The 27,079-nt window shown below is 44.9% G+C and overlaps 1 long non-coding RNA gene and 1 gene segment (V, D, J or C); both read right to left on the reverse strand.

Moving 5' to 3' along the window:
- Window positions 1–11,529: 11,529 nt before the first annotated feature.
- LOC125081659 (uncharacterized) lies at window positions 11,530–11,821 on the reverse strand. Its single transcript, XR_007121770.1, has 2 exons — window positions 11,743–11,821; window positions 11,530–11,629 (listed from the first exon to the last, which is right to left on the reverse strand). It is a non-coding gene; the product is annotated as an uncharacterized LOC125081659 (long non-coding RNA).
- A 10,208-nt stretch (window positions 11,822–22,029) lies between these two features.
- On the reverse strand, window positions 22,030–22,605 carry LOC125081795 (immunoglobulin lambda variable 8-61-like). The segment is given in 2 exon segments: window positions 22,030–22,349; window positions 22,452–22,605. Coding segments are annotated over 2 exon segments (366 nt in total).
- Between the last annotated feature and the right edge of the window lie 4,474 nt (window positions 22,606–27,079).

The following is a 27,079-nucleotide window of genomic DNA, read 5'->3' on the forward strand; positions in this document are numbered from 1 at the left end:
GGCTGGTGGTTCTCATCAGGGACCACAGGAGAGAGCTCAGCCACTGCCCAGCCCTGAAGCCAGGGGCTCCCGCAGCTGGGAGGGTCCCCTTTCAGTGCCCAGGGAGATTCACAACGCCCCCTGCTGGTTGCATTCCTAGCTGCAGCAGCTTCAGTGTCTGGAGTCCCTGACATCCAGAGCTGTTAAACAGCCATTCAACAATGACCCGAACAACTGTGTGAAACACTATTTTGGGTGTGATTGAAAGAACATGAGTACAATGTCTGCAATTTGAGAAGCTTCCAACATGAGGGTAAGTCATCAAGAAATAAGCACTCCTGGGAGGATGGGAATGTCCAGAAAACTGAAGTCCTACAAAAGGATGAGATTATCTCACCCCCTGGGACATTGAGAGAGCTCCTCCAAGGAAGGGCCTTCCAAGTTCATCTCAAGAGAGAAGTACCATGTCCTGCATGTGGAGTCATAGAAGGAAAACTCAAACCAACCCATGAATACACTCAAGCCAGGATGAGACATGGCAATTTCATAGAAGGAAATCCATCTGGTGACAATGTGAACCCGGAATGGGAGGATGGTCACAACAGTGCAGGACAGAACTTATGTGGTCTGGGAAGAACAACTGATGCAGGAAACAAGAGGCAGGGATGGAGGCAGCTGGGCTCAAAGGACATGCTCAGGATTGTGGAGCAGACGGAACTCGGGGAGAGAAGGAGGAATGTATGGTGTGAACTGGGGTTTTCTGCTTTGACTGACCCATTGGATGGTGCTGCTGTTTACTGCAGTGGAAAATTACATAGTAAGATGGTTGTCTGTTCATGAAAGAGTTGAAGATCTGGGAAACAAGCAGAAACACAGAATTTAAAGCTCAGAAATGGTGGACCCTGACCTTCAGTGGCAGTAAGCAATGACCACCACCTGATGCTGGTGTCCAGCTGGGGTGACCAGTCTCTGGGGCAGGTGTGGACACATAGGAGGAACAGGAGCCTGGGACAGAAACCCGGACACTGTTTCCATGTACAGAGTGGGTGACAGAAGTCCTGGAAGCAGAGTTTCTCAGTCCAGGTTGGATCCTATATTCAGTCCCTTCATCATTCCTGCAGCATGTGTGTCAGAGACGTCCTACCTTCTGCTCAGGCTCCGAAATAGTGAGCTGGGTGAAAGAATAAGATAAGACCAACCCCTCTTTGTCTTTCCCACATAAATGTTCCTGGGAGGGCTGAAGACAATGAAGATGAGTTTGGTGGTGATGTTTGCAGACTTTCACACCCCAGGGGCAGAAGGAGTCATTTAGGAGCATGAGTGTGAATGTCCAAGGTCAGGCTGAAGTACCTGGGACAGTGGGCATCATGAAGAAATGGGAACAAAGCAGAACCCAAACTTCTCACCCCACCTGCACATTTGTGGGAACTTCAGTCCGGAGAGGCAGAGCTACAGGCTCTCTCTCATCCCTTTCAGTCCCCAGGGGGAGGAGCACTGAATTCTGGTCACTAGTCTGCACCACTACTTCCTCTTCTTGTTGTCTGTCATGGGGAGGGGACTCTGAGGATCCACATGAGATCTAGGGGTACTGAGGTGAATGCAGCTGGTCCTGGGCCCAGACTCAGGCAGGAGCTGTTTCCATAGCTGCCATCACATGATGGACCCAGGGACAGGCCTGGGACAGGGACCCAGGGACAGGGACCGTGGTCCCCGCTGACAGACATGAGGGAACAGGAGCCCAGAGCAGAGCCCCCCACGCTTGCCTCCAGTGTGTTGTTCCCCTGCCTAGTCTCCACAGAAGACTGGTACACTCACCCTTCCTTAGGCTGCAGCTTCATGGCCTCTCTTGACAGAATCCCCCACTGTGTCTCCTCCCCAAGAGCTGTCTCCAACTGTCTCCATGGCTCCATGCTTCTCCACTATTAGAGTGAGGCAGGGTGTCAGCACTATCCCCAGGGCTGGGAGCAGAAAGAGAAAGATATCAGTGAACTTTCACCCAGGGACTACAGTGTGGGTCCCTAGAGCTTTGGTCTCTCTCTGTCTCTCTGTGTCTTGATCTCTGTCTCTCACCCCAGGTTGTTCCTCTGTCACCTGGGTCTCTGTCCACATTCCTGGTGGGGAGGGCACAGGTTCACTTTGTCCACCCATGAACTCTGTGGCCCCAGTCGTGTTGTATAATTTCCAGGTCTTTTAATAATAAACCTTTATTTTCAGTGTTTCCTGTGTTATAGCAGAAGGGTGTCTTACAGTCATAATAAGAACCACAAGGGTGGGTCCAACCACAGCACTGGTTATGAAGAGGCTGAAACCTGCACAAAACAGGAACTTCTGTTCCTGAAGGGAGAACACTGGCTCCCACCATTTGCGATTATTGACTTATTTGTTCAATTCCAGGCACAGCTCAGAAACATTACATTACTGACCACTAACCCCATGGGACACAACTCTGTCAGTGGGAAGAAGGGGCTCATGTGCAGTTTCTTTTCCCCTTTTGAAAAACACCTTTCAAACTACCATGTCCACACCTTGCTCCCCTCCCCCTTCAGTTAGGCAGGTTCATACCTTTGTAGAGCAGAGGATAGGATGAAGTCGTGCTGTGCCCTCTGTCATGGACCCCAGACTCCTAAATGAGTTTCTATGCAGGCACTAAGATGCTGTCGCTATGCTGTAGAGTTTCTTGGGCTGTGACAACCCAGCCACACAGTGCGGCCACCATCACAGTGCCCTGCACAAGAATGAAACCACCACAAATACAGTTGTTGCTTCACATATGCACCCTCCTCCTCCATCCTCACCTCCTGTCAATCCCTGGCTTCTTTACTGCCTCTGGATTCCTGCCTCATCCAAAATGTGATACAACCACAATTATACATAACGCAGCCTTTTAAATGTTCTTCTTTCCTAAGAAATGGGCCTTTAAAATTCATGCATATTTGCAGAATTGAGAGCTTATTTCCTTTTCATTTTGACTGATATCCTGTCATATTGGAGGACATATATGTTACCTCAAGCCTTGGTCATTTTATGAAAACCTGGTATAAAAATTAGTGTGCAGATTTTTGACTGCCTTGACGTGAGATTATGGATAGTTTCCATAAGCATTCACGTGAGCTTTTTTCCCTAGAAAGTGTGTGTGTGTCTGTGTGTGTGTCTCTGCGTGTGTGTGTTTCCCCCCTTTGGCTCTTATAATTTTGAGTTTGGCATTTTTTATATATTCCATACAAACATCAGATACTAACCAGAACTGGTCATCTGGTTAAAGTTAAACCAGAAATGATTCCAGCTGCACAGAGAGCTACAGCAGGAGCCTTGCTGAGGGACAATGCTGGCCTCATGACCTGAAAGAGTTCCATTTACTGAAAGATCAGAAGATGATAAATGAATGTACACTAGCTTAGAAGTAAATTGTTCAACTCATGAGGAAAAAAACTTTCTATTTCCTTTGAGGCCCTTTGTCTACAAATGGGTTCCTCTGAGTGACTGTGAGGGCAGAAAGGAGAGAAGCAGCCATCATTCCCAGGCAGTGCCCCAGGATCAATCTGTGCCAGGGTGTCAATTAAAGAATGAGAATCACAGGGGAAAACTAACCAGGCAGCTGCTGAGGTGCACATTCACTTTGCAAATGTATAAGTATATTTTTGTCTCACTTCCCCACAGGCCTGTGACACTGTATGACCTCTGAGACTAATGTCCCTTGTTGCACAGTAATACTCAGCCTTGGCCTCAGCCTGGAGTCCAGTGATGGTCAGGGTACCAGTGCTGCCAGACTTGGAGCCAGAGAATCGATCTGGAACCCCTGAAGGTCGATTGGTATTAGCATAGATAATGGTTCTGGGGGCTGTTCCTGGGAGCTGTTGTTGCCAGCTTACACCATAACCTCCAATATTGTTGCTGCTTCCAGTGCAGGAGATGGTGACCCTCCCACCCAGGGTCCCAGACACGGAGGGTGGCTGAGTCAGCACTGACTGGGCCCAGGACCCTGCAAGGGGAAGAGACACAGAGAGGGTGATGTTGTGGTCTGCAGACAAAGGGAGAAACAGGACCTCACATGTCCTCCTAGGGACTCTTCCCCTATACTCACATCCAGCCACCTGTGCAGTGAACTAAGAGTGTGAGGAGGAGAGGGGACCAGGCCAGGATGGAGGTCATCACCGATTCTGCCTTCTGTGGCCCCACAGCTGAGCCTCTTCAGTTCTCTCTCCCTCTTCATCTTGTGAGAGTGGGTGGGCCCATCTATGTAAATAAGACTCCCAGCTCTCTGAAACCTCACTGGTCCTAGATCAAGTCCATCTGCCTGAGGATGTCGTGGGTGTGGGCAGAGGAAGGTCTGTGTGGGGAAAGGGGTGGGGATGTTCCAGCTGTGAGCCCAGACACAGTCAGGACCAGATGGCAGGTCCCACATCTGATCACCTCTGAGCCCTGATAAATGGGACACAAACACCCCTTGGTGTCCAGACTCAGACACATCCTTGTGTGATATGTTGACCAGACATAACTGTAGTCCCTGTGCCTTGAGTTCAGCATGTTCAGGACAAAACAATTGCTCACTCAGCCACCCATGACAAATGAAGTTCTATTACCCACGATCAACTAGACTGGAAGTTTCTGTCCAAATTCCCATATCTGAGTGGAGGAGAGCTAAAGCTAAGTGGCATTATGTCCCTGGTATCACAGTCCTGTGGCCCGTTGTCAGAATGGAGGATTCTCTCAGCAGAAATCCAGCCTCTTTCAAGATGTCAGGGGGATGACTGAGTGAGTGACAGCCCAGCCTTGAGAAAACAGGGGATTGTGTCCCATATCCCCATGTGCCTTGAGCTCCAGGGGACAAACACTGAGGCTGGGACCCTATGTTCTCCACAGGGAAGGATTTATTTAGGCAGTGAGGACTAATTTGAGAGCAGACCCTTTAACAATTTTCTGGATTAGAAGTCCAGGTCCTCTTGAGTGACAGAGAGAAGATGAAAAATATGAAGGGTTCCATGCAGAACGATTTTCTGGTTATTCTTCTCCCTAGATATGGACCCTGGAGAATGGACTCTATAGCACAATCATTTCCAGTTTTCCCTGAAATCCTGACATGGAGATTTAGTTCAGACTGAAGAACCAGAGGGAGAGACTGAAGCCTGAGGGATGCGGGAGCAGAGAGGAGAAGAGCAGGAGGCAATGTGGGGGTTTGTCAGGGAGAGTCTGTAGGATCTGGTCCAAGTTCACGTGTAGCTGGTTCAGAGGGAGAAGAGTGTGTCTGTGACCATGGTTATCATCAGTGTATCAGCTGTGGATACATCAGCAGTGACACTAGGTCACACTTTATGGAATAAGATAGTGAAACTGGGGGCGCCTGGGTGGCTCAGTGGGTTAAGCCGCTGCCTTCAGCTCAGGTCATGATCCCAGGTCCTGGGTTCGAGCCCCACATCGGGCTTTCTGCTCAGCAGGGAGCCTGCTTCCTCCTCTCTCTCTGCCTGCCTCTCTGCTTACTTGTGATTTCTCTCTGTCAAATAAATAAATAAAATCTTTAAAAAAAAAGATAGTGAAACTGTGGATGAATGTTTCTGTATTGTAAATGTTCAGTTGTAGACACAGTACTTATTCCTGTTCATCTTCTCCAAATTGAGTGATGATGTGTAGTTAAGGTCTGATACATCAACTGTCTGTGTCTTCCTGGGATCTCCCCATTTGTCCACTCTACATGCATTATATGACACGATCTTTCCCTGTTGAATGATAGATCATTGTGCAGAAGAGAAGACCCTGCTATGTCTCTTCAGGTAAGTTTCTTTACTGAAAAGAGTATCAAAAACAAGATTATTGGGTCCGGAGGTTTTTGACCAACTTCCTCATTATGTGAGACACTGTAAGTAATGAAAGCTGCTCCCACTGTCAGGAATTGTAGCAAAGTAATCATCAGCCTCATCCCCAGGCTGCAGCCCAGAGGTGAGCAGAAGCCCTGCATTGACCAAGGCATCTTTGGAGCCAAAGATGTGGCTAAGGATCCCAGAGAAATGCTGAGCCTGAGTATTACCTCAGCAGACGCTCGGGAGGGCTTCCTGGCTGCTGCTGGAACCAGGATAAGGCAGAAGTCTCCACACTGTTCATGGTGCAGGTGAATCTGACTGGTGATCCCTGGGATGCAGAGAGAGAGAGAGGGCGGCTGAGTCAGCATAGACTGGGACAAGGAACCTGCAAACACATTTAAGGGTGATTCATCAGGGACCAGATTAAATTTATCCAAACTTCTTTTGTGTGTGTGTGTGTGTGTGTGTGTGTGTGTGTAATTTTATTTTATTTTATTTTTATAAACATATATTTTTATCCCCAGGGGTACAGGTCTGCGAATCACCAGGTTTACACACTTCACAGCACTCACCATAGCATATACCCTCCCCAATATCCATAACCCCACCCCCCCCTCCCAACCCCCTTCCCCCATCAACCCTCAGTTTGTTTTGTGAGATTAAGAGTCACTTATGGTTTGTCTCCCTCCCAATCCCATCTTGTTTCATTTACTCTTCTCCTACCCCCTCAACCCCCCATGTTGCATCTCCTCTCCCTCATATCAGGGAGATCATATGATAGTTATCTTTCTCTGATTGACTTATTTCGCTAAGCATGATACCCTCTAGTTCCATCCACGTCGTCGCAAATGGCAAGATTTCATTTCTTTTGATGGCTGCATAGTATTCCATTGTGTATATATACCACATCTTCTTTATCCATTCGTCTGTAGATGGACTCTAGGTTCTTTCCATAGTTTGGCTATTGTAGACATTGCTGCTATAAACATTCGGGTGCACATGCCTCTTCGGATCACTACGTTTGTATCTTTAGGGTAAATACCCAGCAGTGCAATTGCTGGGTCATAGGGTAGTTCTATTTTCAACATTTTGAGGAACCTCCATGCTGTTTTCCAGAGTGGTTGCACCAGCTTGCATTCCCACCAACAGTGTAGGAGGGTTCCCCTTTCTCCGCATCCTCGCCAGCATCTGTCAAATTTATCCAAACTTCTAAGCCAGAGTGGCTGACATAGGCTCATAAGTTGGTCTGTATCTCTGAGGCCAATCCATACTTGTGCAGTGACAGAGTAGGGCAAAGGGCTAAAAATCCAGGCCATGGTGTCACAGGTTCCAGTCCCCACAGTGGGATGGGCTATCCCCAATCTCCTTTCCTCCTCCATCCTCTGTCATAGGAGGGGCTGTCCATGCACATGGTGTCCATCCAATGACTGCCCAGCCCTTCCTTGAGCCCTGGTACTGGAGCTCAGCTCACACCACACACTAAGAGTGATAGCAGTTGGCTTCAGCCTTGGGGAGAGGGCTGAGATCACACACAGGTCCCTACTCAGTGGACTCAGCAAGGCCAGACAGTCCCCATCAGGGAGCACAGGCCCAGCCTCCAAGCACAGTTTCCTTTGGTTGAATGGTCCTCACTGAGCAGCTGTGTAAGGACCACAGAACAGGCCAACAGTGCCCCCTTTTGGTCCCTGGGCAAACAAATCAGAGCTCCAAAGACCTGAGAGTGGAGCTGATTGTTTCCTCTCAGGGTGGGGGCAGAGAAAGGAGCATGTACACAGCTGACTCTCCCCTCTTCAGGTCCCCATCCAGGCCCAGAGTCATGTGGCCTGAGTGTTGAGGGAAATGTCTGCAATGGTAACTATTGATTGGGCCCCTGCCTGGTTTTGGCTGCAGTGGTTGTCAGTGGAAGCCAGTCTGAGCCTGACAGCTTCACCCCCTGCCTCATGGACCTTCCACTGAAGAAGCAGCAAGAGTAGGGGAGGCAAATAGGGACCTCCCTACCTCACCTTCACCACTGGGTTCAGAGAGACCAGAGACTGTACTGCTGCACCCATGGATCAGGGTATGGAGCCTGATGGGATCCCAGGAAAAGGGAACCTGAGACAACAGGACAGAAGAGGAGGCAAGGACATGACTCAAAGGTCCCTTGGGTTTAGATGAAGAGTCCACTTGGTGGGTATAAACAGAGGGAGACAGAGATGACCTCTGCCTTAGTCTCAGGTCATGATCCCAAGGTCCCTGGATCAAGCCCCACATGGAGCTCTCTGCTCAGCAGGGAGCCTGCTTCCTCCTCTCTCTCTCTGCCTGCTTCTCTGCCTACTTGTGATCTCTGTCAAATAAATAAATAAAATCTAAAAAGAAGAAAGAAGAAGAAGAAGAAGAAGAAGGAGGAGGAGGAGGAGGAGGAGGAGGAGGAGGAGGAGGAGGAGGAGGAGGAGGAGGAGGAGAAGAAGAAGGAGAAGAATGAGGAGGAGGAGGAGGAGGAGGAGAAGAGTTCCAAGTGGATCCCTAACTCTGGAAGGCAGTAGGAAGCACTAAGAAAATTTAAGCAGAGGGACACTTTAAAACAAATTACTTAAAAAAAAAAATAACATGACCCAGGGGAAGAGGAACCTTGCAACAAGGGCATAAGCATTCAGAACCATGAGACTCAGGCAGAGAAGGGCCTGAGGATCCCAGCAAGGTAGGCTTTGTTTGGCCGGGTCAATGGGCTTGCTCACTGGTTCAGCATGATGTGTGGAGGCTCCTGGAAAGGAAGACAGGCCAGAGCTATGTGGCAAAGGGGGAGCAGGAAAGGCTGAGGGGCATGTGGATGGAGCGAAAATTGTTTCCCTTTGGAGGAGATCAGATGGGAAGTCTAATATGGGGCATTCTAACGTCTAGATGGCCTCCTTTAGCATTTCGCATGAAATCATGCTAATGATTTTTCTCACAGGAGGAGATAAATCTAAAGTTATTTTTTTTCAAATTTTATTTCTTAATTTATTTACAAATTTTTATTATTTTTATTTATTTTACTTTTTATTAGTTTCAGAGGCAGGGTTTCATGATTCATCACTTACATTCAACACCCAGTGGTCCTTCCATCAAATGCAAAGCTCATAATTTGCTACCCTTTAAAACATGAAAGAGCTCATCTTCAACACAGAAATTGCCCACCTTTTTTTGACATATCTTGGTGGAATCTGATTACTCTATTTTAAAAATGTTATTTAAAATCCATTGCCACTTTTCTGGCTGCATCAGTAAGATAGGAGTCAAATTTTGTGACCTGTGTTGATACTCTATTTATAAGAGAGTCATGAGTGTAATATTTTGAAAATTACAATCAGTCACATTTGGAGGATATTGACTGAAATGTCGCAGGGATTCTTCTATCCAATCTACCCAGTCTAGTCACAGTGTTGTGTCTGAGTCTGAAATATTTAACCTCAGAATGACTTTTCTTAGGTCCTGGAATGATTCCTAGGAAGTAAACATTTTCCTGAAATCCACTCCACATGTGCTTTTAGTGTGGCAATGGATAGGAGATGATTGTTTGGGATCATGATCTGATTGGTGGAGAGGGTTTGAAAATATAAGGAAGAGACTAGAACTTGGAAAAAAAGAAATGACACAAGACCTGAAGATATAACATAGCATTAATACAAAGGGAGCATTTTGGAAAGACACCGACAAGAAGAGCTCAAGGTGGGGAAAAACCAGGAGAGTTCAATTGTAACTCTTAATAGTTGGCTTTGTGTCCCAGAGGGGCAAAGTCATGGTGGAATCAGTGTCAGACAGACTGTGATTTCAATCCCTGTGACCAGGACTCTATGAGGTTGGGACACTCAGCAAGGACACAGAGGTGACCAAGGGAGCCTGGGAGCAGGTGGAGGCCTGTACGAAGTGTGTGGACAAAGGAAGCGGTTCCTGTACTTGTATCTGAGTCTGGTCCTCACTGGACAGAGGGACTGGTGGAGGAGAGGAGCCAGGTGTGGTGTGTTTGGATGTGGCCACACTGAAGTTTCTGGGAAATCCTTTACCTTATTCCTACCTCTTGGAATAGGAGGCCATCCTATGAGCAACATTTTTTCTGCTTTCTGCCTCTCATGAGTCCGCCTTAATTTCAGATCAGCACATTGTGCTTGGAAGTGAGGATATCTTGCCCTGGAATTGAATGGGTGCAGGGACAACAGACTGCTCAGGGGGACAATGCATAGTTTTATGGGATGGGAACAGCCAGGCCTGTGTCCTGTACCCCAGATACCACAGTCCATAGTCTATATCCCAACCCGAATTTCAAAAAGGGTGAACAAAATATAATATAAATAAATAAATAAAATCTAATTTGTCTGAAAAAAAAAAGAAGAAGAAAGCTGAAGGGAAGAGAATGCAGATGGTCAGGAGCTATTTGGTGAAACTTCCATCATTTTCCTCTCCTATTTGGACCCCAAATCTCTCAGCTACATGGTTAGTCAACAAAACATGTCCTGTATTACCTAAACCAATCAGACAATCCCCTCCCTGGTCACCATGTTGTCAGGGAAGACGGTGGAGTGATCTGGTCCAGTCATCCTGAAAGCTAGGGTTCTTGATCTGTGGGCCAGGGAGGTCCAGTTCCTCTCATCCAGAAGCTTTGTTCTGTGGTTATTACCTGGGACTGCAGAGACATTTCATCCCCATTTGGGAAGTCAGTTTGAGACACAATATATTTTCCTTGTGTGTCCTTTCTCTTTCCCTAGGTAATGTCAGCTTTCTGAGCATAGGGACCCACCCTGTATTTCCTGCACGGTAAGCTGAGCTCCTAGACCTAAGTCTGGAATGTAGTGAGGGATCTGGACATTTGGTATCCTGAGGCAGGCACAGGGGACTCTGTGGGTCTGGTGTCTGGCCTCACCCCTTGACATAAACTGAACTGTGTCCTCTCAAAATCTGATATGGAAACCCTAACTCATACTGTCATATTTGGAGACAAGGCATTGAAGGATGTAATTATGGGTAAATGAGGTCATAAGGTTGCTGTCCTAATAAATAGGGCTGGTGTCTTTATAAAAAGAGGTAGAGACTCTAGATTTGAGGATGCAGAGGAAAGATTATGTGAGAACCCAAAAACACTTGACCATATGCAAACCAAAGAGAAGACCTCAAAAAAAAAAAAAAATCAAAACTGATAACACGTTGAACTTGGACAATCAGCCTCCAGAACTGTGAGAAAATAATAATATATTGATTTATCCATCTAGGCTGTGTTATTACACCATGACAGCCCTCAATCATTAGCACAATCTTCAGGGAGTCTGTTCCTGGAGCAACCTAGCCAGCATCCAGAAATTTAGGTTCAGTTTTGCATAAAACATACGATGTGCATCTACAAGGGCAGGCTTCAGCAACAGAATTGAGAAGACCAGAATACATACTAAAGAAAGTTAACTGGGGCAGGTTTTAGACACCAGTTTTATGTCAAACAAAAAGGGAAGCAGTGGTCAAGGCAGAAGATTGGGTCTTCACATGGAAACCCCATCACTGTGAGGAGGGCAGGCTTTTTTCTCACTTCCCTACAGGTCTGGAGCACTGTGTGAGCACTGAGATTATTGTCCCATGCTGAGCAGTAATAGCCTTATCCCCAGCCTGGAGACCAGTGATGGTCAGGGTGCCCAAGCTGCCAGACCTGGAGCCAGAGAATCATTTGGGGATCTCAGAAGGTCTGCTATCATCACAATAGATGACGGTTTTGGGGGATGTGCCTGGGAGCTTTTGGTACCAGTTAGGAGCACAATTCCCAATGTTGGAGCTGCTTCCAGTGCAGGAGATGGTGACTGTCTGGCCCAGGGACCCAGACACAGAAGGTGGCTGAATTAGCAAAGACTGGGCCCAGGACCCTGCAAGGGGGAGAGATACGGAGGGAATGATGCTGGAGTATAGAGACAAGAGGAGGAAATAGAACAACATATGTCTTCCCAGGACCCCTTCCCCTTTCCCCACATCCAGTCACCTGTGCAGTGAGCAAGGAGGTTCAGTAGGAGAGGGCACCAGACAATGGTGGAAGTCATCGCAGATCCTGCCTTCTGTGTCCCCACAGCTGAACAGAGCCTCCTATAATCTACCCATCTTCATTCTATGGGAGAGGGAGGGCCTATCCATGCAAATGAGATCCTCAACTTTCTGACTCCTCAGTGACCTTGGGTCACATTCCTCTGCCTGAAGATGTGGGGCCAGGGAGCTGGATGGTCACAGATATGAAACTTGTCACAGGCAGTTCCAGATGGCAGGTCCCAGTGCTGATCACTGTGACCCCTCAGAAATGGGCCATGTGCGCCCCCTAGTGCCCAGCCTCCAGCACACCATTGTATGACAGGGGCCCCGAGTCCATCAAACACAGCTCCTGCCTCCCCACCCCTCTGCCCACTACCCCCTGCGTTAAGACCTGTCCAGGTGTTCCTGGTATCACATCATATCACCTCAGGGAAGTCTACATGCTCTACTCAGACGCTTCAGAATGAGTTTGTCTATGGTTCTCTTGGTTGTTTATGGGTCAGAGTTGAGGTGGTGTCTCTACACAGATTCCTTTTAGGTCAGAATTAAGTGAAGAGCACTGACTTGCCCCCATGAAGACATGCCTCTATTCATGGAGGACAAGCATTTTTTTCCTTTTATGTGATTTCTCACTTGTTAAAATTAGCAGTGTATTTCCAACATAACAAAATATTTCTTCAAAACCTATTTCCTTGGTGAACTGCACATACTTTGATTTTTTACCTGCTTTTTAAGCATCACCATTTTATTGGTATCCTCATTAATATAGGAGTTCAATCAAATATTCACACTTGTACATTGTCTATTTGTATGAGACTCAGATATATGGCTCTTTGAGTCAGGCTAACTCTGATTCCTACTCCCAGGACATAGAAGAAGGTGAGTGTGAGAGTACTGCCTGTGACCAGAGCCCTGTGAGGTGTAGACTCTCATCAATGACTCTGAGGTGACCTGGAAGATCACTTACTGGGATGGCAGAAGAAGGGGACCCTTCATGGAGTATGTGTCAAGAGTGATCTGTGCTAGACCTCTGAGACTGGTCCTCATCTGATAGGGGGACACATATAAGAGAAAACCACAGGTGGTCATGAGATGTCTTATGTTTTATAAGACATTAGAAATGTCTGGGGGTAGGAAATACAACTTTATGAGAAAGCAACCCATGGTCCCTGTCCCCTGGCTAGTTCTCAGTGCACAATACTAACAGGAACTAGTGGTGAGGGTGGACGGCATCATTGGTGGAGTGCTGAGTGATGTCTATGATGAGGAACCTTGAGTAAACATTCTAACATTTCCCTTTCTTATCTGGGCCCACATCTCCAAGGCATGTCAACACATGATTGATCCCAGCTCCAACTCCAGGGATGATCTTTGAGTTTCAACCAAGAAATCAGACAATTCCCATTCTGATATCACCGTGGTGATATCAAAGAAGATGGTGTGGATTTTCTGCCTGAGTCCTCCAGAAGGCTGGGATTCCTATTTAGTGGGTCCAGGAAGGCAGTTCTCTCATTCTGGAGACCTTGTTGAGAAGATGTGTTATGTGGGAATGCTGGTATATTTTATCCCTATGTGGAAATCAGCATGGGGAAAAGAGGGTCATGAGAAAGGAAATCTTGGATAACTATCTAAAAGAGCCTACCAAGAAGCCCCTAACCGCCCAACCCCCTCCTTGTTATCTGCAGAGGAATGCCCCGTGATAACACTGAGTAAGCAGAAGGCTGCTGATACTTTGCACATAGGGGTGAGCTTGGGGACTCATCCCTACACCCTTGCCCACAAAGCTTCTCCCAAAGGGCTCACACACATCCCATCCAGTTCCTAAAGGCAGCCTTAAAATCACACTCCATTCTTCAGTATCTCCTTCCTCCCCAAACTAGCTGAGTCAGCCCAATCTCCTCCAACAGCTGCAGCCTTTCCCATGGATCTCCTCCACCCTCTGCCTCATTCATGTTCAGTGAAGCATCTGGAGTTTTCTTCATTAACTTTATCAGATCCTGTGTCTTCTTGTCAAATCCTTAAGTGACTCCTATACCCACCCTGGCATCAAGAAATTTCTGTCAGTATGAGACAGTATCACAAAGTGTTGTTGGCAAGGAATAGACTTGGGAGAATGAGGACAGTTTGTAGACGATGTGTACTTAGATGCAGCACATGTCCGGGGAGTGAAGGACACACAGGGAATGGAGGGAGATTGCATCTTGATTACTCACAGATCTGGAACATTGTGGCCACATTGTCCCATGCCTGCTTTCAGAGGTCAGCTTCGTTTTAGGACAGGAAATAAAGGAACTTATTTTTCCATTCCTTGATAGACCTGAAGCTTGAGATTCTAATTGGGAGGAAATGAAACAAAAACTCCCAGGTCCAGGTCACATTTCTTACATGCTTCTAGGGTGTCAAACTGGATGCTTTTCTTGCCAGGCCATAATATTCATCCATGTACTGCTGCTGCTTCTGCTGTAAATTATAAATTTCTGGAGCTCAGACCCCGGTATTATGGACAGATGTGTCTGCAGAGCCTGGAAACCAGAACGAAAACAATATAAAATATGAGAGTGGTGTTGGGTGGTCCAGTTAGTTGAGTGCCCGGCATTTGATTTTAGCTCAGATGATAATCTCAGGGTCATGAGAGTCTGCTTGGTTATTCTCTCTCTTCATCTGTCCCTCACCTCACATTCTTGCTTCCTCTAAACAAACAAACAATCAAATAAATAATCTATCTTTAAAAAAATCTATATGGTGAGGGGATATTTGGGGACTCTGCTCACTTTATCCAAAGCCTATATCACTTGAGAATTCAGAGAATAAAATGTGGGACTGCCAACAAGGTTGCAAAAAGCTTTGAAATACTGAGTATGAGATGGCTTAAACCTGAGTATAAACAGAGTAATCTCCAGCTGTACCTGCACTCATTGTATGTATGGAGGGGGTGGGACTCATAGAAGCCCAGATATAAACTAATTTTTCATTTCCTCTCTTGATCAGATGAGGAAACACTGACAAAAAAAGAAGAATCAACCTAACATTGTCTGCATATAGAGATGAAATTGGCTGCTGTGCTCATGAAGCATGAATTTCATTTCTCCCCATGCCTGATGCACAAGAATGGTACTAGGAAATTTTCATTGTGCTGGTTCATGGTGTTCAGCTTCATCCTTAAGATGCAATCAAGAGTGACATGGAGACAATAAAGAGAACCAATATCCCAAGAGTATATATTTGTTGCTATGGGTCCAGAGTTTTGAGGACATATCTCAAGTGATGATGAGTCAAAATTATACCTTTCAGCCACATTGTGGTTGCTTCTTCCAGGGCAGTAGATAATGACTTTCTGTGCTGGGATCCCAGTCCCTGAGGAAGGCCAGGTCAGCAGGAAGAGGTGCTGTGAGCCCAGGGCAGGGTCCACACAGTGGAGGGAGTGAAGCACAGCTGGGGAGGGATGCCTCCATGAGCATGAGCATCAGGATCCCTTACCTGTGTTGTGTTAGGGACAGTGAGGAGGAGGCGAATCCAGAAGGTGGTGTAGACAATCCATAGTCTTGTTCCTTAGGTCCCACAACTAAGGCACAGTTGTCTCAGTCTATTTCTCAGTTCCATATCTATATCATAACCTCCAAATTTCTGGTCCCTTCCTGGGTCCTTTTCTCTGGAATAATCTACGATAAGTGTTGGGGAGCAGGGGAATCTGAATCCTGAGTCCAACAGAAGCTGTAAGAATCTGAGTCTTGAGGAAGCCTATGTCAGGAAACACAGAATTTCCCCCATAAGCATACTTCTCACTACATACACACCCACAAGTCCAGGCAAACGACATCCCATATGTTGTAGGGATACACCCACATGCTTTTATAACATAGTCCAGAGCATTTGTGGGAGGTGATCTATTCTATGATTAGTTTCTTCAGACAGTCTTCTCAGGAACTATGGGTGCAGGTTCCATTTGGAACATTTGGAAGTAAAATCAGAGCTTCTGAATCAGATCATGCCTTCTTCAGTAAAGTGCCTTTTAAAAAATATTTTATTTATTTATTTGACAGACAGAGATCACAAGTAGGCAGAGGTAGGCATGATCATGACCTGAGCCGATGGCAGAGGCTTTAACCCACTGAGACACCCAGGCATCCCTGTAAAGTGTCCTTTTGGTTACAATTCTCCAACAGGTCACAAGTCACAGGGTCCTTTACCAAGTTGAGGTGATGAACAGAACTATCAGCACAGACACACATTGTGGGTTTCTGCACAGACTCCGTGCCCATGTGCCCCCACTCCCAGGCCTTCTGCACCCACTCTTTGAATCAGCCCTCAAGACAGCAGGTCCACTACCCATCTATGTTGTAGGCAAAAGCAGTATGCCCATGCCATACCCAGATTCACTTCCTCTGACATCAAAACATTTCCTAAGCTTCCTCCTCCTCAGTCACAGTCAGGCCCTGTGGACAGAGTGCAGGATTATCCCAGGGCTAAAATCCAGTCACAGATTTTTTAGTGTTCCTTCTCCTTCTCCTCCTTCTCCTCCTTCTCCTCCTTCTTCCTCCTCCTCCTCCTCCTCATTCTCTTCTTCTTCTCCCTTCTCCTCCCCCTTCCCCTCCCCCTCCCCTCCCCTTCCTCCTCCTCCTCCTCCTCCTCCTCCTCCTCCTCCTCCTCCTCCTCCTCCTCCTCCTCCTCCTCCTCCTCCTCCTCCTCCTTCTTCTTCTTCTTCTTCTTCTTCTTCTTCTTCTTCTTCTTCTTCTTCTTCTTCTTCTTTTTTCTTTTTTCTGAACTTCCCCACCATTGCAAGTGCATATACTAGAAGTTTTTGCAACAAAGGTATCAGTCAGTTCTGGGAGAATTGTTATCTCCACCACATTGAATATTTGACCCACGAGAAAGATGTATTTGTAGTTTACTTATACCTTTAATGTTTCTTAGGAATATTTTATTTAGTTTTTAGTCCATAAAATTTTCAAATTCTCTCAGATTTATTCTTATATGTTTCGTGTTATTAATGTTATTGTAAATAGTAATACTTCTAATTTTCGTACTTGTTGGTTGATTCTAGAGTAGAAAACACAATTCCAACCTGCAAGTGGGGCCTGAATCCCAACCTCAAATTAAAACACTCATATTAGAAGCATCTCTGAGTCATTCTGCACTCTCCTGAGGGCATAGCCTGAATCAACTTTTCATCCTCATTTAAATTCTTCATTAAGAGCCATTTATCTCTGAGTATGAAATTTATCCAGTGCAACATTAACAGAGTGAGACTACACTAGCAATGGATTTGTCTAAATTTTAACTGAACCCAAACATGTGATACTGTCAGATGAGTGGTCTGAGGAAAATCCTGTACTGACAGATACTGACAGAAGAAATAACAATGGAAGTCACCCCTGAACCAGACTTGGTCAGAGTCACTGCTGTGGGTGGTACACCAGGTACACTAGCACACCTTCCCCCATGAACACTCAGTGTGGGACCCAAGAAAGTTGGTCTCTCTGTCTCTCTCTGTGTCTCACATCCCCAGCTCCTTATTCTGTCAGCTGAGTCTCTTTCCACATTCCTGGTGGGAGGGTTCAGGCTGGCTTTTCCACTGCCTATGACGTTTCTATGTGGCCCAAGGTCTGCTGTGTAATCCAGGTCTTGCAAATAATAAATCTTTATTGTTCAAAATTTCTTGATGGTTGCAGCTGAAGTGTGACTTACAACCATATATAAAACCACAAGCATGAACCTGACCATATCATTGGCTATGAAGAAGGTGAGACCCACATAAAATTTGACCTTCCCTTCCTGAAGGGAGAACACTGGCTTTCACCATCTCTGACCATTGATCTCACTGCTCAATTGCAGACACAAACCAGAAACATCATAATTATTGATCACTTATGCCATGGGACACAACTGCCTCATTTGGAGTAAGGGGCTCACATACAATCAGTTTTCTCTTTGGACCTACAGATTCCCCTCCTTTGCAAAGTCCCTCAAGTCAGGACCTTTCTGTGCCACCCCTTCAGTGAGATTAGTTCACAAATTTGTAGCAGCAGATGGTATAATGTCACACTGTGCAATCCATCATGGACACCCCATCTCCTAAATGACTTTGTATGCATGCACTAAGGTACTGTTACTCTGCCCTAGATTTTAGTGAGCTGTGATTATGTAGCAGTGTAATGTGACCATCATCACAGTGTCATGTACAAGAGTGACACCACCGTAAATGCAATTACTGTGCTTCACACATTCACCCTCTTCATCCTCCTTCCTCTAACTTTTCCTCTAACTTACAACTTTCTAACATTCCTCTAAATGCTTCCTCTTTCTTCCTCCTAACATTTTTAACTTTCTAACACTTCTAGATTCCTGCTCTACTAAACTGTAATACAATAACAACAATAAGAATGAACCTTTTATATGTTCTTCTTCCTTGAGAAATATGTATTTAAAATTCATGTATATTTTTTGACTCAAGAGTTACTTTATTTTAAATTTTGATTAAGATCCCAGTGAATGGGGGCGCCTGGGTGGCTCAGTGGGTTAAGCCGCTGCCTTCGGCTCAGGTCATGATCTCGGGGTCCTGGGATTGAGTCCCGCATCGGGCTCTTTGCTCAGCAGGGAGCCTGCTTTGCTTCCCTTCCTCTCTCTCTGCCTGCCTCTCTGCCTACTTGTGATCTCTCTGTGTCAAATAAATAAATAAAATCTTTAAAAAAAAAACCCCAGTGAATGAATATACAATATATTAGAGGACATTTTTGTTACCTCAAGTCTTAGTCATTATATAAAAGCTGGTATAAAAATCAGTGTGCAGATTTTTTTTGCTTTCACGCTTTGTGTTATGAACAGTTTCTATAAACATTCACCTGCAGGTGTTTCTCTAGAATGTTATCATTTTGTTTTGTTTTGTTTTGTTTTCTTAGTTTGTTTTCTTTGTTTACCTTTCAAGATTTTTGAGTATTTTTACTCAAAATTTTAAGTATTTCCTGCAAACATCAGAAAATGAACAAACTGGTCATCTGGTTATAGCTAAGGTAATCTTCTTTCCAGATGCAAACAGAGCTGACATACACATCAAGCCAGGCAAGGATGATGCTGAAGCCCAAAGAGAGACTCAGAGCCCACAGAAAATTTCATTTATTGACAATTCAGAAGAAAATTATTGAATGTACATAAGCTGAGAAGAAACTGTCCCAATTCCTGAAGACAAGGAATTTCTATTTCCTTTGAGACTCTTTGTGTAGAAATGGGCTGGCCTGGATGACTCTGAGGATAGAAAGAAGAGAAAGAACCTTACTCCCAAACAGTGTCCCTGGATGGACACCGGCCAAGAGTGTCAAAAAAAAAAAAAAAAAGAATAAGAAAAATCACAGCCAGAGCTGAGTAGCCAGGTGCTGTGTGGTTCATGCTTTTGGCAGAGAAGTAACTAGGAATGTGACTCAGTGTCCCATGGGCAAGAGAACCGTGTTAGCACTGAGAACCTTGAGCCACACTGAGTTGTAACAAACAGCCTTGAGTCCATTGATAATGATGGATCCCAGGCTTCCAGCCTTGGAGGCAAAAAATGGATCTCTGTCCCCTGAGAGTGAATTGTAATAGTAATTACCATGGATGAGGAGTTTGGGGTCATTCCATACATGATTTGGAGATGATACTAGGCCAGGAGATTATGACACTCTGACCCAGGGCCCCAGACACTGAGGGAAGCTGAGTCATCACAGACAAGACCAGGATCCTGGAAAAAGGACACATGTGCCTCTACTTAATTTTATCTCTGAAAATAAGTCATATTCTCTGGGCCCAAGGGTTTTGTCTCACTGCCTCATTGTCTGAGACACTGTGAGTGGGTATAGCTGCACCCAGTCCAGTGACCTACAGCACAGTAATAGTCAGCCTCGTCCTCAGACTGCAGCCCAGAGATGAGAAGAATTCCTGTATTAGTGGAGGAATCCATGGATCCAGACTCAAATGGGGACCCAGGTCCCCCGTGGAGGAAGATGAGAGCAGAGGAAGGAGGGAAAATCACATGTCCTCAGGTAGGACACAAGGAGGTGACCGACTGTACCTTAAGCTGTGAGAGAGGGAAGGATGTTCCAGAGTGTCAAGTGGTTGGAGGACGATACCCACAGAGATGGGGATGCCCTAACTTACATGGGTGAGATCAGGCAAGAGAGCAGGTGGGAGGCAGGTGATGTGTGTGTTGTCCTGTGTTATATGGTGATCATGGTGTGAAAGTGTGGAAAATTTATAATAATTCAGAGATAAGAAGGGCTGCAGTGACTGATACTCCAGGCTCTGAGGACTGCATTGTGGCCTGTAAGAACCTGACTGTAAAGAGGGGTGGCTCTCCCACAGACCCTTCCCTCCCAGGCAGGTGGCTTGTGGCAGAGGCACTGGTCTCTGTGCCTGTAGAGATATGCAAGGGACAAAACCTCTAATGCCCTGAGGCACCTCAGCTTCACATAATTTGGAGTCCACGTGGAAGAGGAGGCAGATGCAGGACAGCACAGCCCTTGTCCTGAGGATGGCAAACAGTAGCAAATGTCAGTTGCAGTGGCCCTGGAAGCGAAGGTCTCAGTTCTCCCTCCCAGGAAACCCTTCAGGTAGGACTCTAGGTAACTGACAGCCCCACTGCTCCTTTGTTGGTTGCAGGCAAATGTCAGCTGAGGGATCACTGAGTCTGGCTTTTTCTGGGGGAAGAAGGCTCCACAAATGCCCCTCAGGTGCCAGGACCTTCCACATCCCTGTTGACATGCACAGACCTGTGGCCCCAGGCTCTTCCTACCTGAGACTCCCTTCCATGTCTCCTTCCAGGGATCAGACCTATAGCTACAGGATCTCCCTCCAACTCCAACTCCATCCTCATTGATCCTTCACCAGCAGTCCCCTCTGAGGATCACATCATTTTCTTGTCCCTTTTTGTCATCTGATTATGACACATGTCAAACTCAGTTCTCTGAGGCTTCTCTGTGCATTAACAGTGAGAAGGGAGCATGATGACAGAAGTCCAGGCCTTGGGGACAGAGGTGTCTGAGTGCCAAGCTGGGGCTGAGTGGCCAGGCCTCTTTTGTCTTCTCCAGTGACCAAAAGGGGAGGACTACTTACATGAAATTTTTCCTCCTGGAGAATCTATTGTATCCTTGGTTCTTAGATTAGAGCCTGAAGATGAGCCTCAGAGTTTCTCCCAGGGGGGCACCAGGCAGGAAGCAACTGCTTGGATCTGGGACCACGGACCAGTGAGCATGACCCTCTGCCCAGCCAGATGGTCTACATTTTCTAAGTCCACAGAAGTACACACAGATGCTAATTCCTCAGCCTGGTGACATTGGGGAATTATAGAACAAGGAGCCCTCACTGAACAGAAACTTGGAAAGGCACTCTGTGCCCCCTACTTCGACTGGCCAAACCTTGGCTCTGGCTGGAAATGATGTTGGGGCAGGACCAACATTCAGCTCACTATCAGTCCACAAAATATCAATGGGCTATATGCCCTTGCTGTGACCCGACTTCCTCATATAGATGGATTTTTTAATTTCTCAAGGAGCACATGCTTTCCAAATTAGAAAAAAAATAAAGGCAATTTTACGAATATGTCACATATTTGTCATTAACTTTTCAAGGAGTTTTTAAATAACACTATTAATAAAGTGAACACTGCCATAGTTAATTAAGTGAAGACGCAAATTAGAAGAAATAAAAATTGTGGAGCATTGGTATCAGAAGAGAATGAACTCTCTCAGATAGCATTCACAATGAACTGTTCCAAATGTTTCTTCTCCTTCATCATCTTCACAGCGCACTGATTAGAAGCATCTGCCATGGGGAAAAGAACAGCACATGGGCTATGGATCCACCTCATTTTCTATCCAGATGAAGACATGTTCCATATTCTTTGGTCTCCATCATCAAATTACTGAATCAGAACATAATAATTAATGTCATTTGAATAAGAAGTATCTCACAAGGAGCAGTGAGCTCACTGAATCTCCCTGTTTGTGGATATATTTTGGACGTGAACCCCCTCCCCATAACTATAAACAGAGTAGAAAGGATGAAGCCTGGACTTTTGGGATCACACTGGAGAGATGGGACACACCCTGGTAAAGTTGAGAATGGGGCATATGACCAGGAACCACTGGAGAGGAGAATGGGGCCAGGGAGCCTCCCTTCCCATGGTGTTGTTGGCTACCCCCCCCCCGCACTTTCTCTATTGCCTCTAAGACTGAGCAGTTCTGACCCACGAGGAGGTTCTTGTTGCACTTCCCCCATTGGTTTAAATCACTGTGTAAGTATAACCATCAAAATACAGCACACAGTAATAGTCAGCCTCATCCTCAGGCAGGGCCCCTGTGATGGTGAGGCTGGCTTTGTCACCAGAGATGGATCTAGAGAAGAGGTCAGGGACCCCTGAGGGGTGGCTTTCTGTGTGGTAGATAATCATGTGAGGAGGCTGGCCTGGGGTCTGCTGGTACCAGCTTGGGTAGTGACCTGTCGAGACTGAACCAGAACTAAGGGCACAGGTAAGTGTGACTGTCCCTCCTGGAAAAATCGTTAGTGATGGCTCCGGGGTCACCACATTCTGAGAATCTGCTCCTAAAACCAAAAGGAGAAACAAGTTTTATTACTGGAGACAAGGGTCACCCCAAGAACCTGATTTTAAGTGCCCTTCAAGGATGAAGAGTACCTTCCCCTGACCTGAGCCATAAGTGAGGAGCCCAAGAAGAAGCACCATACAGGCCATGGTGGGGAAGTCACAGGATGCAGGCTCCTCAGACTCCTGGGCTAGAGTATGCTGTCCCTGGGCATTTTCATGCCTCTCTGACCCATTAAGAAGAGAAGGTGCTTCATGCAAATCAACTTCCCCTCTCTTCCTTCCCCAAGGTCACCCTGCTGTCCCCTGAAGGAGAATTTGAAAGAAGCATAAGCTGGGAACTCACACAAACCAATGATTGCAGGATTACTGGAATACTCATTGACAGGGATGACATCATTTGCCTAGTCAGCTCCCTGACGTCCCAGGTGACTTCAGCCAAGTCTCCTCTCTGAAAAGGCTGAGACAGAGGACATGGGTATATTCTCCAAATCTTAGCCCTGCTTCTAGTTCATTTCAAATCCACCCCAATCCTGGGAACACTTTCTGCTCTCTTCAGTGACATCCCTGATTTTCTGCTTTTTGGATCTTAGTGGTCACTCCTCCAACAGTGAATCCCCTGGGAATCTCAGAGTACCCATCTTGGGGGTGAAGGAAAAGGGTCTCCTCTGACTTAGCCCTTAAACCTTTTTCTGGAAAACATGGAGAAGCATAGCAGGCTTCACGGTGCATATACCAAATGACCCTCCAGGCTGAAGAATCCATTATTGTCTGTTCTAAGAAGCTGTCTAATCCATATAGTCCTTCAATGTAACTGTAGGCTTTGAGGAGGAAAGGTCAGAGAGTCACCATGAAATTCTGAAAAAACTGTCTGCATTGGGTATAACAAATAGAGACAAGTGTGACTCATGATCAGAAATAAAAATGATACTGTATACCTGACTGGCTCAGTTCATAAAACACAAAGTGCTTGATCTCAGGATTGTGAGTTAGAGCCCCACGTTGAGCTTACTGCTCACTTAAAAAGGAAATCAATGAAATAATAATAAAAAAGACACTGTGTAAACAAGTGGATGTGGCTAACGAAGAGCATTTTCATATATTTTTCCCTTGTGTTCTGCTGAGGGAGGAGTAGAAAGACCTAGAAGTCGGAGAAGAGTCTTGTAGTTAGGAGAACTGGCAGGAGGATTAAGGGGTTTAATGAGGCTCAGGGTTAATGTTTTTCTCAGGATGAGTTATAAATATGATTGGCATATTAGAATCAAAATGAGGCCTGTGTGATTCAGTTCTGAGGGCTCATGTCACTTCTGGGGATAGTCACCCACAGTGAGGACTTTGCTTCGTAAATGTGCATGGGCCAGTGATAGATTTTCCTGGTCTTCCTGACCAAAATGTAGACCTCTGATATCTCAGGAGCAGTCCATCAGTTTCCCCTGCAGATATCAGACACCATGCCACCCAGCCCATGCCATACTCCTCAACAGTCCTGGAAGGACTTTCTGAACTTTCAGGAGGACTTTTCTTTTCTTTTTCTTTCTTTTTTTTTAATTAATTAATTTATTTGACAGAGAGAGATCACAAGTAGGCAGAGAGGCTGGCAGAGAGAGAAGGGGAAGCAGGCTCCCTAGTGAGCAGAGAGCCCGATGCAGGACTCGATCCTGACCTAAGCTGAAAGCAGAGGCTTAACCAACTGAGCCACCAGGCACCCCGCCAGGTGGACTTTTCTGATGTCAACACCCAGGGTACTAGAATGATCAGGTCAGCTTTGGGGTTGAACCATTCATTTTTCCAGGTCATCAATACCCTCAGGTAGACATATAAGGGAATTATTTATGTTATGAGATATTTTAGGATTACCTGATAATCTGACTTTACTTCTGCTTTGTCCCTGGTTTCATTAATGAGACGTAATTCACTTGAATCAAGCTTAAGGCTTAAGACCAACAGAGAAGCCCATTCATTCCTCCCTGGGTGATAACTCTAACTGGGTTAGCCTTACAGGTTGACTTACTTGGTTATTGTTGTTGTCAGGGTCTCCTATTAGGTTCACCAGCTCCCACAGCATATATTTTGTCCTTATATATGTCTTTGTCACACAAATACTCTCTCAAGGACAACATGTTTCTTGTCTTCAATTATTGCCGTGGGTCCTCATTTATGCTTTAATAATTATTATATTTTATAATAATTAATTTGTATTAACTCTGATATATTTAAGATGTTTTCCTCAAATATTGTAAATTATCTAAGACAACTATTGATATTTAATAACATTTCTGTAAGTGATCTATAAAATTAATATGTTGCTGTCCACTGAAAATTTACTCTTCTGTTCCACTTCCTTCCTGAATGGATAACTGTTCATACTTTAAAGGATGTGTTGTAGTAAGATATATATATATATCTTATATATAGATATATATATAGATATATATCTATATATATATACACACACAAACACACACACACACACACACACATACATACACCACACATACATAGTATGTGGGTGTATATGTATATGATTTACATAGCTAATATATAAATTGTATATAAGATTTATATATTGTATATTATATGAATTATGTATTTATAAATTATTGTATATATTATTAATATATGTTTTATATTAAAATATATAAATTATATGTTATAAATGTGTATAAGATTTATATATTATATGCATATATACATGTATACATTATATATAAAATATAGAAATGCATTTATAATTCTATAACAGTATATATTATTATTATTATTACTAACAAGATCTTGCTTTTTGTGTTCTAATGTTCCAAGACCAGCATTTCCACATAATATGTAATTGGTGATCTTAGTTTAGCAATACATGTAGATCTGTCTCATTTTGATTCATAGTTAATCTTTACTCCATAGGATGATTTGGCATATTTTGGCCACTTTTCCAATGAGAAGCACTCAGGCTGGTTTCAATTATTTTTCGTTATGAGTGACTCTGAACTGGACATATTTGTATATTCATTATTAAGTATCTTAGGTAGATAATTTTTTAATACTTACTTTTAAAAAATATAATATTGAGTCAAAATATGTATATGCTTAATATTTTGATAAAATATTAAAAATATATTCCAAAATGGATCAAAACATTTGTAAACTTTGAGACCCATCTCATCCCCATATCTGCATGGATGGTTAACATTTAGTTTATACTGGAAGCCAGGTGTCTCATCATGGGATGCCAATATGTCATGATTATAGTTGTACCTGGATTTGGTGAAAACAATTTTAGGTTCTTCTTCCTCATCTGGGTCTCCCACTGCACCAAGTGCCACTATAATAGTACCCCCCAATGGTACTCTGCCTTGTCCTAGGGCTTGGCACCAGTGAGGGTCAGGGTAGATTTTCCTGGAAAGAGAAAACCTGAGAAATTGGTGGCATTCCAAGAGTGTTTATTGCTTGTATCCTAAATCAATTCACTGGGGACTTGGCCAGGCTTCTGCTGGAACCAATATGGCTAGTGAGCATTAGTGACTACTCCAGTGATGGAGTAGTAGGTGAGAGTGACTGTTTCTCCTGGAGACAGTCAGTGAGGGCTCCTTATTCACCACATCCTGAGAAATACTGGTCCTTGAAATGGAAATAAGCATGTTAGGAATGAAGAATAAAGGTGGAAGTATCTCTCCAAAGGCTGGCTTTGGAAATCTCCATGAACCTGGGCAGTGGGTAAGGAGGTAAGAGGAGGAGGAGAGGAATCTAGATCAGGGTGTGGACTTTCCATAGTTTCCCTGGCCTTACATCTGGTACTGGTCTGACATTGTCCTTTGTCTCCTCCTGATCTCCAAGGACAGAAGGGTGGTACTGGTGGTGCATTATGCAAATATGAGTCATTTGAATCTGGCACCACATGAACATAATCCTGTCTGCTGACTTCTGTCTCATTCTTGGTCCAAGTTCAAAGAAAACTCACCCTTTTTAGGGTCATGTAACTCTTCCAGACCCAAGAGGTCTCTTCTCCTCCATTATAAGCCCAAGTATTACTGACCCTACCTGGCCTCCTTTCAAATTTATACTTCAACATAATACTTTTAAATATGTGGTGATTGGGTGAAAACTCTTTCCTCAGCTAATAGCTTCTCTCCCAAAAAGAGGTCTTCATAGACCTCCTCTTAGGAGAATTCTGAGTTTATCTTCTGGGAGGAAGAGCTCTGAGGTTGTCCCCTGGGAGGAAGAAGCTGCTGTCACCTCTCACTCAGGGAGTGAACAGGAATGCAGGGCCCAGTCAGGTGGAACAAATTCAGTTGATTTCAGGCCTTGCCAGCTCTGGGAAGGTCCACAGAACCCCCTAGTGACATCCTTAAGAGTCTACTCATGGCAGAGGGAATTAGAAAGGATATAGTTCATTTGTGCTTTCCAAAAAGAAGTAACAAGTGTTTTCTATTCTTGAGGTTGTTCAGAGAAGGTTCTTTATTAATCCCTTCTATTGTATTTTCAGTTCTATAATTTCTATTTGGTATGTTTTGATGACGTCTATTCAAGTTCCACATTTCTATTTTTCTATTTTTTTCCAAGAGCATCTATAGCTGTTCATCAGACTGATTTTGTGATTGTTGCCTGAATATATCCATCATCTAATTTCAGCAACTGAGTAGCCCTGGTGGTAGTGGAAGTAAATTCTATCTCATTCAAGGTTTGATTTGAATGGTTCTTTTAAAATTCAATTAATTAACTTATAGTGTATTATTTGTTT

The sequence above is a fragment of the Lutra lutra genome, chromosome 12, assembly GCF_902655055.1.
Source record: "Lutra lutra chromosome 12, mLutLut1.2, whole genome shotgun sequence".
Lineage (NCBI taxonomy): Eukaryota > Metazoa > Chordata > Mammalia > Carnivora > Mustelidae > Lutra > Lutra lutra.